The sequence below is a fragment of the Carassius gibelio genome, chromosome B7 (assembly GCF_023724105.1).
Source record: "Carassius gibelio isolate Cgi1373 ecotype wild population from Czech Republic chromosome B7, carGib1.2-hapl.c, whole genome shotgun sequence".
NCBI classification, from domain to species: Eukaryota; Metazoa; Chordata; class Actinopteri; order Cypriniformes; family Cyprinidae; genus Carassius; species Carassius gibelio.
In genome coordinates this window covers 40,413,544-40,430,635 of record NC_068402.1, presented here as the reverse complement: position 1 = coordinate 40,430,635, position 17,092 = coordinate 40,413,544, and the positions used below count along the sequence as shown (strand labels likewise).

The 17,092-nt window shown below is 39.0% G+C and overlaps 3 protein-coding genes across 39 annotated transcripts in view; 2 read left to right on the top strand and 1 right to left on the bottom strand.

The window, feature by feature from the left end:
• The window catches only part of LOC127962387 (histone H2B), a 966,021-nt gene that overhangs the window by 285,816 nt on the left and 663,113 nt on the right, over positions 1–17,092 (top strand). The gene's annotated exons all lie outside the window — the stretch shown is intronic.
• LOC127962369 (histone H3-like) overlaps positions 1–17,092 on the top strand; it is a 931,300-nt gene that overhangs the window by 252,543 nt on the left and 661,665 nt on the right. The window lies entirely within an intron of this gene.
• Positions 1–17,092, bottom strand: part of LOC127962334 (receptor-type tyrosine-protein phosphatase delta-like) — a 398,656-nt gene that overhangs the window by 21,598 nt on the left and 359,966 nt on the right. For 13 of the 36 annotated variants that reach the window (XM_052561877.1, XM_052561881.1, XM_052561883.1 and 10 more), the window contains 6 exons: positions 12,853–12,867; positions 12,565–12,677; positions 9,382–9,423; positions 8,854–8,951; positions 3,688–3,811; positions 859–1,034 (listed from right to left, as the gene is read on the bottom strand). In XM_052561877.1, the coding sequence (XP_052417837.1) occupies positions 859–1,034; positions 3,688–3,811; positions 8,854–8,951; positions 9,382–9,423; positions 12,565–12,677; positions 12,853–12,867 (568 nt within the window). The remainder of the gene's footprint in view (positions 1–858; positions 1,035–3,687; positions 3,812–8,853; positions 8,952–9,381; positions 9,424–12,564; positions 12,678–12,852; positions 12,868–17,092) is intronic. The other 23 variants (XM_052561892.1, XM_052561893.1, XM_052561911.1 and 20 more) reach the window with 5 other exon arrangements.

Here is a 17,092-nt window from a genome sequence, read left to right as displayed (position 1 = left end):
ATTTGTCAAAAATAAGACGGTTAGAGCCAGCGCTTTCCACAAATAGAGCACGAAAAAACTGAGCTGCTTTACCGTCAGAAAACCCTCAAGAGGAGGAACTCAGTTTTTTTTGAGCTGCTTTATTTTCTATTCATATGACATTTGCAATTTTTTTTTCCCAACCCTATTACTCAGATTCAAGACATAAACACACCCTGATTTGATTTGCTTTTAGATTTATGAGACATTATTTATTTTTATATTTTAGGGTTAGGGTTAGGGTTAGGCTATGAACCAGAGTTGCACACAAAATATGTGACAGTTTAATGGTTATTTCATAATCAAAATTAGTCAAAATTGAATATTTATTTACTACATTTATGTTATTTTTGTCAATTATACATCATGCCATTTTTGCCATTGTCATGATTTTAAATCGTTACATCTTTTAAGCTACAGTTATTTTATGTGAGATAATAGTTTATCAAACATATCGAACAGTTCTCTCCAATAAATAACTAACTCTGTGTGATATTCATGTCAAGTACCAGTTATATAAATAACTGTAATGTATTGTTTGCTATAAATATTGTAATAATTAAATCAATACTGCAGATCCGGTAATGATTTAACTGGACTCATTCTGACAGTGTTTTCTTACCAAACGTCAAATACGTGACATAGACTGTAGTGAGTATGTAAACTAATTTTATTTTTTTATTTTTTATTGATGTACTTATGCATACTGCAGTGCACTTGCCGAGACTCCGCCCACTCTCTGTTCTGATTGGCTGTGATTTGTGATTGGAATCTTTATCTTATATGTTACATGTTTAGTTAGAAGACACCGTAAGCCAGTGATGTCACAGCCTGACGTACCCTGGATCTCTCCTCCAGTTTGGTCATCATGACGATGTTTGCGCTCCGCTGCTCCCAGATCATCCTCCAGAAATCACCGAAGGTCTCTGGGAGCGCACCTTGAGTGGCGATGTAAGCGTTCTGCTTCCGGTAGCCATCGATGTAGTTTGAGTTGATGTAATCGCTGCCTGGAATCCCTGCCAACACACACACAACACCCTGAGAACCAGACACTACAACTCAGTTTCTTGCACGCTTCTACTTGGATGCTCAAGTATTTCAATTATAGTTTTGTTTGCTTTAGATTTTTCACACACTGGTCAATTCTATCTATCTATCTATCTATCTATCTATCTATCTATCTATCTATCTATCTATCTTATTTTCAGTATTTTAGTATTTATGGAGTGATTAAAAAGAGAAATCTCAAATCTCCTCAATAAAAACCTTTAATTATATCAACAAAATCAATCAAGAATTATGCACCTGGATTCATCCAATGTTGAAAAAAGTTCAAATATTAGCTCCTATAGAATAGTTCATATTTAATGATGTCGTTTTTTTAACCATAACATTCAGAAAACATCCAGAAACATTATCTTAATGGACTGTCATTAATAACACAACTGGTTTAGTACAGTGATATACATCCTCCATTTGCTCATCAAAAGCAAATCATTTAAAAGCAGAACACTTTCCACACACACACACACACACACACTCTCTCTCTCTCTCTCTCTCTCTCTCTCTCTCTCTCTCTCTCTCTCTCTCTCATTCTTCATCATGATCCTTTTAGAAAAACAGTTCAGTAAAATCATTAAAATTCAGATGTCAGTTTCTGAAAAACGGCCCGAATCGTTATTCAATACTGTATTTATTCTGTGATTTCTGTGAGAGAAACAGTGGAATGAACTGAAGACGTGTGAGAAATCAGGAGAAAATGGAGCGAGGCTTGATTTGTGCAGTTCTCGGTCTGACAGGAGAGCGGCTCGCGCTCACGCTCTGTCTGTCTCCAGCTGAACTCTTTTACTGAGAGTTAATAAATACATTAAAAATGCCATCTTTTTCACTTTCTCCTTCATTCTGCGACTGACAGCATAGCGCAAGACAATTAATCCTGCGTTTTCTTCTCTCTCTTATAAACAAAGACAACAAAATGACACAGATATAAAAAATAATAATAATAACAATTGTACTGAACCGATGTTTGTGTGTGTGAGTGTGTGTGTATTCAAATAGCCACATACTTTCAGTGTATATTTGACACATTACAACTCTGTTCCAAAACCTAGTGAGCTGCCTAAATAGGGTGTATTTCAAGACAGGATTACATGTATCCATCACAAACTAAGCAAATAAACACATAAATTAACATTAAAACAAGAAGTCAAGATGGGCAGAGGATCACCAATTCCCCCAATGCTGCGGCGAAAAATACTGGAGCAATATCAGAAAGGAGTTTCTCAGAGCAAAATTGCAAATAGTCTAAAGTTATCATCATCTACGGTGCATCAGAGAATCTGGAACAATCTCTGTGCATACGGGTCAAGGCCGGAAAACCATACTGGATGCCCGTGATCTTCAGCTCTTAGACGGCTCTGCATCACAGACAGGAATGATACTGTAATGGAAATCACAACATGGGCTCAAGAATACTTCCAGAAAACACTGTCAGTGAACACAATCCACCGTGCCATTCACCGTTTCTGGCTAAAACTCTATAGGTCAAAAAAGAAGCCATATCTAAACATGATCCAGAAGCGCAGGTGTTTTCTCTGGGCAAAGACTCATTTAAAATGGACTGTGGCAAAGTGGAAAACTGTTCTGTGCTCAGACGAATCAAAATTTTAAGTTATTTTTGGAAAACTGAGACGCCATGTCATCCGGACTAAAGAGGACAAGGACGACCCAAGTTGTTATCAGTGCTCAGTTCAGAAGCCTGCATCTCTGATGGTATGGGGTTGCATGAGTGTGTGTAGCATGGGCAGCTTGCACATCTGGAAAGGCACCATCAATGCTGAAAGGTATATCCAAGTTCAAGAACAACATATGCTCCCATCCAGATGTCGTCTCTTTCAGGGAAGACCTTGCATTTTCCAACATGACAATGCTAGACCACATAATGAATCAATTATAACATCATGGCTGCGTAGAATAAGTATCCGGGTACTGAAATGGCCAGCCTGCAGTCCAGTCTAAAACATTTGGTGCATCATAAAGAGGAAGATGTGAAAAAGAAGACATAAGACAGTTGAGCAACTAGAAGCCTGTATCAGACAAGAATGGGACAACATTCATATTCCTAAACTTGAGCAGCTCGTCTCCTCAGTCCCCAGACGTTTGCAGACTGTTATAAAAAGAAGAGGGGATGCCACACAGTGGTGAACATGGACTTGTCCAAACTTTTTGAGATGTGTTGGTGCCATGAAATTTAAAATCAAAATTTTTTTGCCCTTAAAATTATACATTTTCTCAGTTTAAACATTTGAAATGTCATCTATGTTGTATTCTTAATAAAATATTGAAATTTGAAACTTACACATCATTGCATTCTGTTTTTATTCCGAATTTGTACAGTGTCCCAACTTTTTTGGAATCAGGTTTGTAATTTTAAATAATAATAAATAAATAAATAATATAAAATAGTATAAAAAATATATATAAATAATATATATATAAAATAATATATATATAAAATAATATAAAATAAATAAAAATAACTAAAAAAATAAATAAATGTTAGAATTTATTCTAAAGCTAATATGAGATATTTATCTCTGACATTGGGCAATGATATCTACTCAACACTATAATTCAGTTTTAAGGATGTTCAGACAGTGGTGAGCGTACCATCGATGGCGGACAGCAGGACTCTGGAGTGATCGTAGGCGATGACGTTTGCGTATCTGTTCTTGGGTTTGTTGACCTCCAGGTTGGAGTGCTCCCAGGTGAACTGCTGACCAGGATCGATCGACTGAGGGGGAAAGAGGAATATGAATTAATGATTGCATTAATGAGCTCAAATTAGCATCAGAGCTAAACACGCTCACACAGACGCAGCTCAGGTTACAGCCGTATGCTAACTGCTGGCTCAGACTCAACATACTCTGAGTGTCTCACACTAATAATATCCGTCTGAAATAGAAAGACACGGCTATGATCAGCATTTACCGTCTGTATTAATAGAGCGCGACTGTAACACGTCATCGAGCGAGAGCGCTCAGAAATAAACTCTGCTGCTGGGCGGAAACACTCTACATCACAAACTGACCTGACATTCATGAAATTAATCAATCAATGCATATATCATCCATTTAGCAGCAAATTCAGTAATTAAAAGTCATAATGAATATCTAACAAATATGGATTAACAGATTAATTAATAAATATACAAACAAATGCATGAATAGATTCATTTTTGACAAAATAATAATGAAAGAATAAATGAAATAAATATTCTAATTTCCAAAGAAAGGTGAATCAATTAATAAATAATAATTAGATCAAATGCACTGAACATAATGTAATAAAGATATGATTGATTGAATGAATGAATTAATTAATGAACACATTTGTTCATAAATTTATAAAATATAAGTATGACTGGAGTAATTGCAGGTGCATCTCAAAAAAAGAAAAACATATATATATATATATATAATGGAAAGGGTTTTTTTTCATTTTATGTAATTTAATTAAAAAAAGAAAATCTTATATTCTAGAGTTAATGCACACAAACTGAAATATTTCAAGAGTTTTTTTTTTTTTTTAATTAATTCTGATGGTTATGACTTACAGCAAAAAAAAAAAAAAAAACAGTGTCTCCAAAAATTTCAATATTTTCTGAAATATCAATAAAAATAATAATAATACTACTAATAATAAAAAAAAAAAAAAAAAAAAAAAACATTTACAAATCAGAAATGTTCAAGATCTCCAAAGCAGGTTTAGTTGTGCACTCAAAACTTTTGCATGAATTACTGCTTCAGTGCGGTGTGGTGTGGAGGTGATCAGACTGTGGCACTGCTGAGGCGATATTGAAGCATAAAGTGCTCCAGAATCTCCTGGTAGATAGCTGCATTGACTTTGGACTTGATAAAACACAATGGAAGAAAACCATCAGACTTCACGCCATACCAAATAATCCCTGACTTCAGAAACTTCACACTGGACTTCAAGCAGCTTTCTAATCAAGCTCAAAATGGAATATTCTAATTTTCTGAGATACTGATTTTTTTTTTTTTTTCTAAGCTGCTTGTGTGCAATGAATCAAGAATACAAGAACGTTTACGTTTTTATTTAAATTACAAAAAATAAAGACCTTTTCCATGATATTCTATTTTTTTTTATTGTTTTTTAGATGCACCTGCATCCACAAAATAATGAATAAAATAACTGCAGGCAACACTAATGGATGAATGAATGAAAGCATGTATAGTCTATTTACTAATGAGTAAATTTGAAATGAAATGAAGGTGAATTAAAAATGAATAGATAAAATGGGCAAAACTGGGATCATGGAGTGGATGAATGAATGAATGAATGAATGAATGAATGAATAAATGATGCATATGATGCCCATGATCTTCCTGCCATTAACATTTTTCTTTTCATTTCTTCAGGAAGTCAGACGATTGAAGCTTTCAGCGCTGAGCTTGTTAAAAACAGGTGTGGGCCTGAAAGAGTCTGCCAGTGAAAGAGCTTTTGTGCTCAATATGACCTCAGCGTCAGTCTTATGTGCCGTTTGCAATTTTTTCCCATTTACTTTAATAATGAAATTATTCAGTCTCCGCAGTGTCTTTTGAAAATGAAAAGATGATACGCATCTGCCTGCGAGCCCAGCTCTCTGCGTTGACAAATTTCAAATTACAGTTTTCAGAGGAGCGTTGAATGAATGAAAATTGGTCCCGTAAGCGAATAGGGGAAAGTAATGTCTTCATGCTTTGAATAGATTCTGAAGGATCACGCAGAGATGTGCTCCTTTTCAAACGGCACTTTTGTCCACTGATGTGCCCTTTCAAATGATAGCAGACAACTGCAAACAAATCGCAGCCCCACTTGGACAAATTATGCTCAGAAATAGCAAAACGATAAATGCTGTGAGACTGTCAACAGCCAAAGCAGATATTTCACATTCGACACGTATAGCTGAGAGAGGCGAGGAGATGCTGCTGTTTTAGCTGTAAAGCACAGCCGCTTGTTTACATAAGCAAACGGGCTCGATATAAAGAAGTGTAAATTGACAGCAGTGGTATTTTTCTGTCAGGGCGAGTCGCCGTGCCCCACCATAAAGCTTCGCTAAAGATGACAAATCTCCAGTTAAGCCGCATCATTCTGCCCAAATCTGCTGGAACATGGCTCATGAACTCGCCCGCTTCATTGTGCTGCTAAAATGGCTTTCTGTGCCCATGCAAAAGCGTCCCGGAATGACAATACCATGTGTTTGAGCTCAGGCCTGGCAGGCATTCTGGCGGAGCTCCACAGCTGATCTCATGCTCGGGGACCAAAGCCCAGGGGCCCAACGGCAGAGTCTCACGTCCTAAAACACATCACCAAACTGACTCGTGTTTTGCCCTGCGATCTCGCCGGTGGAGATAAGGAGATTACATCCAGAAACATCTTCCCTGACCTTTCCTACGCCGGTGTGGTAACTGATGGGAGATACGGCGGGAAAGGCTACACTGTGAGCACAATTGATACGATCGCGTTTGTGAGCGGCAAATGTTCATCAGGTCAGACACATCACCAGACCGCGTCAACAGTGGTCCGTCTGAACATGTGCATAAGCTTAACGGGACATTGCTATGTTGCTGCCAGGGTAATTGTTTTTAAATCAGTTTGAGTAACAATCGTAGTGATGCTTGACTTCCAGTAATAATGTTGAAAAGCATTCATGTTCATTTGAAACCTTTTCACATTTTAAATATTTTACAAAATAATTGAAAACCTTGGATTTAAATACAGAAGCTGTGTTAAGATAAAAAAAAAGGTTCATATTTAAATGACAGGGTTAAATTTGAGTCACATAAAAGCATTGACAAAAATGTGTTTAAATGCGGTAGTGAATCCACTAAATTATAATTTTGTGTGTATGAAGCATAATTGATTCTCAAAATTGGAATGACTGACGTTATGGTAATCATAGCAACAGGGTGTGGTCAGGTGTGCATCAGGTGTGTCAGGGATAACCAGAATCTAAACCAGAAACAAGCGAAAATCAGGGCAAGCGGCAGACAAATCAGAGTCAAATACACAGTCCAAAGGTCAAACACAGGAATAACAAAAACGGGAAAATCGCTCTGAAATGTTAGACAGGCTAAACAAGACTTTGCAATGTGGTGGAGTGAGTGTGCTGCTTATATGTGTGTGTAAATGAGGTGCAGGTGTGGCAAGGAGATTAACTGATGAATGAGGTGCAGGTGTGGCAAGGAGATTAGCTGATGAATGAGGAGAAGGTGTGGCAAGGTGATAGTGATGCAGTGACTCATGGGAAATGTAGTTTGGGTGTGGTGCAACAGTATGAGAGGTGCTAGTGAGTGGAGTGCCCTCTACTGAAGTTCATGGGCACTCCAGCTAATGATCGTGACAGGTATCCTCTTTTTCTCATGTTATTTGTCATAATATTACCTAATTTGCCGTTAGAAACTGTCAGGATTCACACGCAATCAGAAATTAGCTCATTAAAGGTGTGGACATTATTGAATATGCATTTGTAGGAGTTTTTCACTTTTGATCTGGAAATTTATGAGAGGAAAGTATTTTAAATAAATTATGCAATGCGATTTACTGAGATTTGTGCTTGTCAATTTACTGGTATTTTTGGCATTATTTATCGCTTGAAAAAGCATTTCTTATAGCATGTGTAATTTGCACTGCTCTTGGTAGATTGTGCTGGCCATTATGGAAATGAGATGTTTTGTCTGTGTTCTTTAATCTGCACCTTGTCGCCTCCCATCTGCATTTTTATGGAATGGTGCTTTAACACTAATTTGCCCTGTTTAGTAAATTTGGCCCTTGTTATGTTTAGCGAATTTAACTAAATCATCATTGACAAAACTGTCTTGTTTATGTTTGAAAAGCTACTTTGCAGAGCACGCTCTTAAAAGGTTGCCATGTCCACTTATTATAAATTACATTTATTAAGCATTTTAAGCAGTGGATGGAGTTAATAAAATATGAATGAGCAGGTCATGTATGTCTTGTTTCCAATATAAAGTGCTTGGATTTAAGTTTACTATAGGCTTGTTTTCATTTACTGTTTTTTTTTAGAAAGACCTGACAACATTTATGAGTTAAGATGTACCTCCTTCTCTGTGATTTCTTGCACTGCGCATACAGAAGAGAGATTCAACTCTGATACACATCTAAATATGGATCTGGCCAATAAAAACTATATGCACTATTTCTAAGTGACTAATCAAATATAAATAAGTGACACTGATCATTTGTACTCCCTGAATCAACTCAAACCATGCTGGAAAAGTTGATCACCAACTCAGACAAACCAAATACTTGCCAAATTCATGATCATTTTAAACATTTCTCTCAAACTGTTATGCTGACAATGCAATTTATATTTATATAAGAAAACTGCAAAACACAACCATTTAAACAAGTGGTCCTCAACTAGGGGGCCTCAGCATACATCCAAGGGGCACACAAAATGGTTTAAAATCATTTAAAATAAACTTAACAAATAAAAATCAAAACACAACCAAGAATCATGTTTCTTAATGTAATTAGTACCTTTAACAATTGCCATTTTTATTTAAGAATCTTATTTGGTAGAAATGGGAATTTGTAATTTAAAGACAACTGTAATCTAGTCCTAACATTCCTAGGATTTTTTTTTTTAAAATAAAACAAGTTTGAAAATGAGCAGATTTGTTTTTACAGGAGAAATATCTTGGGGCACCTTTAAATATGTGCCATTGAAACAGGGGGCTTGGAGTCAAATAAAGTAGAGAACAAAACCAGATTTTTAATGCAGAAAGTAGTGAAATGGCTGACCATTACCTCATATTCCTGCGAAAACTTCAAGTTGTCATTTGCTTTCAGGCATTCGATGTGATCAGCCAGCTCCATGACTGGGATGGGAGGGTGACTGGCCATCCCTGCAGACAGAGGACAGACAAAGAGTCCAGATGTTAGTGCTAACACACCAGAGCCTACATCGAGAGATGGGCATTATAGAGGATGGAGGATGTGAGGTTTGTTTGGCCTGTATGATTGAACGAAGCAGCCACATGCTTGAAGAGAATGGACACAGAAGCCGCACAGAGCAATCCTATTGAAAATAGCACTCTAACTCGTCCACAAGCGTTAACATGGCGAGAAACATGGTGGAAAGATGGAACAGAGTAGAACACTAAGGGCTGAATATTAAAGATTGAGCTGGCGATGAATCTAAAGGATGCAACATATCAAACCCCGCCTCCTGCGCTGGCGTGAGGCAAAGCGGCGTGAGGAGATGAACGCAGTCCAGAGAGGAAGTGAAGGAAATGAACAGACACAGTGGCATATGTAGAAACAAGAACAACTAACTTGACAAATGGAGGTTACTGGGGTAAACCGATGCGGCTGAACCTGCAAAGGAAAAGGGGACGGGGATAAATCATACTAGCTGACGTTAAAACAAGCAAATGTGGTGACTGATCGCTATCGGAACTAAAAAAAAAAAAAAAGAGGCAGTAGAAACACAGTCTGAAATGACAGTCGACAGTCCACAAACAACGTTACGACTGCATATCTGTTTATTTGTTAGTAAAAACGAATTCCCACATGCTAACGGCTAACGGACGACAAACATGCGGAAATGAGGATAACACGTTCGGAAGGAAAACCAAGAAAAAAAAAGACACACAAATGTAAAAAAGACAGAGAAGATGGCGTGCATGTTTATCATGTGCATGTTTGTCTGTTCTCTAGGAGCTTCAGCAGTCAAATTCGCAAAGAAGGCGCGTGTCTGCGAGAGAGTTTGTGTTTGCACTGCAGAGGATGCTTTTGAATAGTCGAGAAGCAGAAGCTGCTCTCTGATAACTGGTTTGCATAACAACAGCCTGCGTGCCACAGAAAAAGAGGCTGTACGCTTGGACGTGGTGCTGCGGTTCTTTCATCTCTGGGCTGATAGAAGAGGGCATTAGCTAATGGAGGCAGCAGGAGAGAGCTGCCATCCACCGCCTCTCAAGACCCATTACCAGCCGCGGTGACAATGAAACGGCCATTCGGAGAAACGCATCAGAGCGACATCAAGCACCCTCAAGATGAAAATTGAGATGGGGGGGGGGGGGTGACTGCACGATGGCATCAAGGGTTTGAAGAGAGGAGGGCTAATGCAGAGGCCGTTCTCGCTGAAGAGAGGGATCTTCAGCTGTCAAGAGCTGCATTCGGGCTGCCTGAAGGGAAAATGGAGGATGCAAAGCTTCTCTAAGAGGCTGTTTGCAAAAGAGGGGCACGAGTCCAGTAATAAAGAGACGGCAAGAGGATTGAGTGTATGGAACATCGCTCTCAAAAACATGTTGCAATGCAAAAACCCACAACGTTTGAGTCATAGGAGGATATCAAAATGAATGGCACTGCTGAGTAAGGATCGGAATCGAGTTCAATGGCAACATTAACAATTCTTTGGGGACTTGAGGAATGGTTCAAGAAGAAAACCAAGCCTGAAAGAGCCTGAGGTGTTTTGACTAGGCTCGCTTTAGTAAGTCTCCTAGGCTGACCCCTTGATGAGTGCCCAAAACCACTAAATAGTGTACTATTTAGTCTTGACTCATGTAAACCAGGCTAGTGGCCTGGTAAGACCAGCTAAACACCTTAGGATGGTTTGAGCTGTTTTTCTTCTGTTAGGGAAACAGGTGTTCACACTTCCCAAATTGTGTGCTTACACTTGCCTGCTTTCAAACACAAAGGAGAGCCTAAATTTGATTCCCCAACAAAATATACAACCAGCTGAGCTTTCAAGTTTTTGGTTGGCAACAAATGTCACTCTGTGAACTTCTATGAATTGTGCTGTGTGGGAAGGGTTTTTTGGGTGTTTTAAACCCCTTTCAAGCCATCAAAACAGACCAGCCTAACCAGTGGAAACCAGGGGACAGATGCATAAATGTAGTCACTACATTAAGACTGGGTGTTTAGAACTAGTCCGAACAGAAGTCAAGAGTAATCAGTCTTACTTTCAACAGACTAAACAGTTTATGCAACCAACTGCAGCTTGGTAGCAAAAGCTGGTCTGAGTCACTTTTATCAGAAAGGTGAACTGTTTCTCTCCAGTCCATCTGTCTTGCTCTTGCAGTCCAGGTGTTTCTGACAGACAGACAGATGGACTCCGGTTCAGTGTGTTTAGAGCTGGTCTCGCTGGCACCCAGGTTCTCCTCTGAGAAACTAATGGAGCAACTGTTGTCACTGCTGTTCTGCCCCTCAGAAAATAAATCTATAGGTCTTCACGGCTGGCCGCTCTAGAACCGAGTGCACTTCACCTTGTTCACCAAGGTCAGGAGGGAGCAGCCGTTCGCCGCTCAACAATTCCCACATTCCTCTGAGACTTGTTCACAGGCCGCTGCTTTCAAACACAACGACCTGCCTATGTGTGTGTGTGTGTGTGTGTGTGTGTATCTGAATATACAATCACCAGCAGGGGGGGTTTGAGATTCTGGCTTGAATATATTTCTCCATGGTTTTCTTCAGCTGGCTTCGGTTGGCCACAGTCTTCGCTCTTTAGGTAAACTCACTGAGCTGTTATGAATGTGTTGCAAGGAGTTCTTGGGTCAGCGGTAAAGCTGCAGGTCCAGAGTCCAGAGGGATTTCCTGCCCTTCCGTCTGTCCGGAAGCCACCTGTCTTGTGCAATTCCTCAAGAGGTACATCTTTGCATCTCTGTCTCCATATGGCTTACAGACTCTCCCATTAATGTTTGTATATGCTGAGCACTGCTTTGACCTTTCTACACACAGGTCTGTTTGTGTCCAGTGACTCATATAAGACTGTGTTTCTGAATGACACAGAAGAGTCAATAAGCTGACCAATGCAACACCAACATGTTCCCAAATCTAGTGAGATGCCTTGTTGTCTACATAGTCAGCCTCTCAAATAGATCCTCTTGAGTACTGATTAGACATATTCCACACAGGCAGCACCACACTATTTGATAGACCTTGTAATCAACATCTATCTTGCTTACGGATTACATATTCACTGAGCTTGTCACAATGCATTCTGTGATTGCCTCTTTGAAGGCTGCAATGCTGCCATAACATTTGAACAAAATGGAACATTTTGTAAGGCAACATAATGTTGCTGAATGGATTTTGAGGAACCTTCCAGTCTGGAGTTCACCTATGAATGCTGTCTTCTTAGGCAGCTCAGTAGGCTTTGGAACTTCTAGACCAGTGTTTCCCAATTCTGACCCCAGAGTTCCCCCAATAATGCACATTTTCTACATCTGTCTAATTAAACACATGGCATTCAACTCATCAGCTTGTTACTAGAGACCCTCAAAGCTGGGCGTGTCAAATAAGGGAGACATCTAAAATATGCACTGTTGAGAGCACCAGGTTTGGGAAGCGCTGCTCGATACTTCTCACGTTCCTCATGATTCAAGCATAGAATTTAGTCCAAGAATCTTCACTTTATTTCAAATGTTTCTTAGGACATCCTGTTTTAGACTAAAGAAGTTAACCAATGGTTTCTATATGATGGTGAAGATGAGGAGGATGGCGGTCAGCAGCTCTTACCGGGAGTCTGGAAGTTCAGACGGCGTAACTCCACGGGGTCTGTTGGGTGATGGGACGGCATTTCTTTACCGCTGGGCAGACTGCCCTTCCTGGCCTCTGACTCTGCCCTTTTCCTGAAAGAAATACATCATATACTTCAGGACAAAACTGTGTTTGGACTTTCAGAGCAGCACTCCAAGAGATCAGCAAACACGCTCACGATGGACATTCAAATGTGACATGTTCTGGCATTCTGTGAGCCATGACCACTGCGTGTGTCTCAGGTACAGCTCTTCTGCATGCTCTCACCTGTCTGGTTGACTGCTCCAGTGGAAGCGACAGAGAACAGAGGGAGAACAGAGGGTTAGTACGCACGACAGGTTTTTTTCTTTCCTAACAGGGACTTGGGGTCATGGAAGGGCTCTTAGTGAAAAACAGTTTGAGAAACCCTAAATAATTTGATGAGCAAAACCAATTAGAAAATTAATAATGATAATACACTACTAATAAAAAGTCTGGGATCAGATTTTTTAAAGGGATTCTTGTCTGTGACTCTTATATATGTTCACGCACGATAGATCACTTCCGGCGCTTTCCGCGCTTGCGTAGACTAAGCCAGAGCGCACACGCACGTCACATCAGGAAGCACTCGCGCATCAGATCAGTTGTGTGTACAAGAGGTAAAAACGATATAAATACTGTTCGTTTTCTGACACAAACCGCTCGTTTCGTGTCTTAGGTCATCAATGTGTACTGACTATGGGGAATTGTTGTGCATGCTCTTTGAGGTGGTGACCATAGACCTCCATTATATGAGTCACAGACAAGAATATCAAAATGGGAAATACTGCGGAGACAAAGAAACCTAAATCTTTGATGTCCTTGAGGCAAGCTAAAACATACCAAAATTTAATTTGAAAGTGAACCATTGCTTTAATGTTTCTGAGACAACTTTTGACTGCTCACAAAGACTGCATTTATCTGATCAAAATACAGTACATCTGTGTATATATTATTACAATTTAAAATAGCTGTGTTCTATGTGAATATCTGTTTAAATGTCATCGATTCCTGTGATCAAAGATGAAATTTCAGCATCATTTTTTTTTTTTTTTGGTTTATATTCATTTATAAAAAAAAATATTGCTGATGTGTAGAGGTTTTCCACTGTATGTGTTCTGTGTACATGTCTTGGTAGCAGGAATCACTCTCTTTTTTCTGTTTGTTTGTTCTGAATTGGTGCATCACAAGCAGTGAGTGTGTTGTGTTGTTGACATTGTAATATTACACTATAAGCTGTGTGCATGAGCCCGTGACATTGAATCTGTGATTAACAAATAAATCTGCCATTTGAAGACATCAAATAACCCTGGATATATGAAGGACCTCATCACAATAGATGTTCAGCTCAATGCCTGACTGTAATTTACAGCAGATGAACAGATCAGTCTATATTCAAATGAGCACCACAGATTATCGCACAGATACTTACAATGCATAATTCCACACACACACACACACACGCACACACACACACACACACACACACACACACACACACACACACACACACACACACACACACACACACAATAGCTTAAAGTCTAAATGAAATCCAAATTCACTCCATTTACTTTCTTTACACATGTTGCTTCTGTTTTCGTGAATAATTCAACATTATCCTGATGATCAGCTTGCTTTTGCATTCTTTCACCTTAATAACTCAGAAACTAAATCACTTGGATAATGCTAAAGCTAATAAAATCCCACAGTTATTTTATTATTATTATTATTATTATTATTATTATTATTACCTGGGCTATTGAAGTTAATTAAAACTAAAACTGAAAAAAAAACAGAAAAAAAAAACATGTTTTCTTAAAATAAAATAAATGACAAAATGTTATTTCAGCAAATGTCTCACATTTTTCATTTTAATTACTTAAATACCTAATGTACTAAATGACTAAAATGATTAATAGAAACGATTAATCAGGATCAAACGTATTTCAAAATAAAAATTTTGTTTACATAATTATGTGTGTGTACTGTGTACATTTATTATGTGTCTATTATGTGTCTCGGGTGATAAAAAAATATCGCTGTTAATCTATTCTCAATGTTGGGTTGAGAGCGGGTCTATATTAGGCCAGCTATGATGACTTTCACCTTGATATTTTAGCGTGGATGTATACCTAACTGAATTGCACTGTAGGGGGCGAGAACGAGTCTTCGAACCTGTGTGTATGTCTACAGGGCTTGGGCGCCTCGTTGCATTCTGGGACATGGCAGCCATGTTGATGGCCTCGTGAATGTAAACATACAGCAAGTTGAACGAGAAGAAGCAGTTATGAGAAAGAAAAAAGATGTTAAAATCGTGGTAAGGTTGTGGGATTTATAGGGATACACTAAATGTGGATGCCAGAGACCGGTATGTGGACAAAATCTGCACTATTAACGGTTTGGATCCATCTGAAATTCCCAACAAATAGTGGAGTACCGACGGAGACTTGCTGCCGCACTTTTGCATAATAGATATCTTCGGCGACCTTGTTTGTTTTGTGAGCGCCTACACTTCAGAATAGTTCCGAAGCTACAAGTCAAGTCTCATGTACAGTTCACAAATGGATGGGTGCAGGAGCTGCAGATCATAGAACCGGCAAACACTATACAGTAATCCGAACAAAGGTAAACTACGCTCTACCTAGCTGCTAGTTTAGTAACTGTTAGTGCTAACAACCATTCACACATGGACTTTTAACTATGTGTTTAAAAAGTTTAGTTAGTAGCTGTCAACCCTCCCGTTTTTTTTTCCGGGGTTCTGACGTATTTGAGCTCTTTTCCCGCTATCTTCCCGTCTTAGTATTTTCCTGTAAAATAGCCTGTTAGCCCCTCCATCAGACCGGTCAAGTCTCTGTGTTGTTGTCCTGTTGCTACTCCTTGTCCTTCCAGCGAAACAGATGTTTTCAAAGCATCGTTTTGCTTACTTGAAAGCAACCTTAGCGTGATGTTGGGCTTTTTAAGATAGCGTGGTTGTTGTGAGAGCACGATTTCATGCCAATCTGTAACTGAAGTCACGTTAGACCTAGCTTCACAAATCGCTTAACGTTAGTTAATGCAGCCATTTCGTAGTACGGATTTCTGCTGTCAGCAGAGGGATAGCAACAGAAAGATGAATGTTGAAATTTCCCATAGTTTGGATGAGTAAACTTTTCAATGTTTAATGGTGACTTAAGCTATATAAATTAATATTCAGATGTTATGGTCTCCGTGGTCGCGTCTCCAAGCAGGAAAGCGGTGGAAAGTTAATCCATTCTTATTTTGTTTTCCCTATGGCGAATATATGTTGTGCTGTTACACCCCACAATACAGCAACGGTTTACCATGGTTGAAATACATTTTTAATTCATCAAATTAAGACACACGGATGAGAGGGAGTATGTCTAAACACTGCGCAGTAGTCCGAGCAGTAAAGGAGGCTATCAACACGGCGGACACACAAGTAATGACGTCACGACGCCCAAACGTGACGTGCTGACATGGATGCAGCTGAAGCCGCCGGGTTTGCTTCAGGGAATTTTTTTTCCAATGGAAACCATTTTGGAAACAGGAGATGAGCCCCTGGTCTAATGCACCACCTGGCTTTAAGTCATTATTTTATTTGGGTAGCACACATATTCTAAATGCCTTTGGCAGAATTCAAATTAGACATTTTCATCTAGATTAATCTAAATTAATTCCAAGATTAAAGTGAAATTAATCTAGATAAAAAAAAAAAAATCTATACCTGAAATACATACATACATTATATATATATATATATATATATATATATATATATATATATATATATATATATATATATATATATTAGGGGTGCTCCGATCACGATCGGCCCGATCGTTAATGCGCATCTCGTCAGTAAAGCCGGTTTTCTCTATGTGAAATCCCGCACCTGATGGAATTAACTGCTGATTAGAAAACCGGCTTTACTGACGAGATGCGCATTAACGATCGGACCGATCGTGATCGGAGCACCCCTAATATATATATATATATTAGGGGTGTAACGATACGCGTATTCGTATTGAACCGTTCGGTACGACGCTTTCGGTTCGGTACGCGGTACGCATTATGTATACCGAACGGTTCGTTGGAGTAATTAATTATATTTGAAAAAAAAAAAAAAAAGAGAGAGAGAGAAATATAATGATATGCGTTCAACAAGGTAGCCCAATAACCCAAACAACGTAACAGGCAACGCCCCTGACACTCCCGAAGAAGAAAAAAACACCATCTTATATGTTTATGTTAGGCTACTCAGCAGGCGCTCGCTCACTCAGTACACGCTGAAGGCTCGTTGCAAAATAGCCAATGCGTTTAACAGACTAGAAATGAGAAGATCCTCCAATAACCAACAGGTCTGGTGTTTGGGTGCACTTTGGATTCCCTTTAAGCTATAATGGTGATGGCAAGAGAGTGGTGGATAAAAAAACAACGGTATGTCGCATCTGCAACATGACAGGGTACACCAGCGGGATTACAAAAA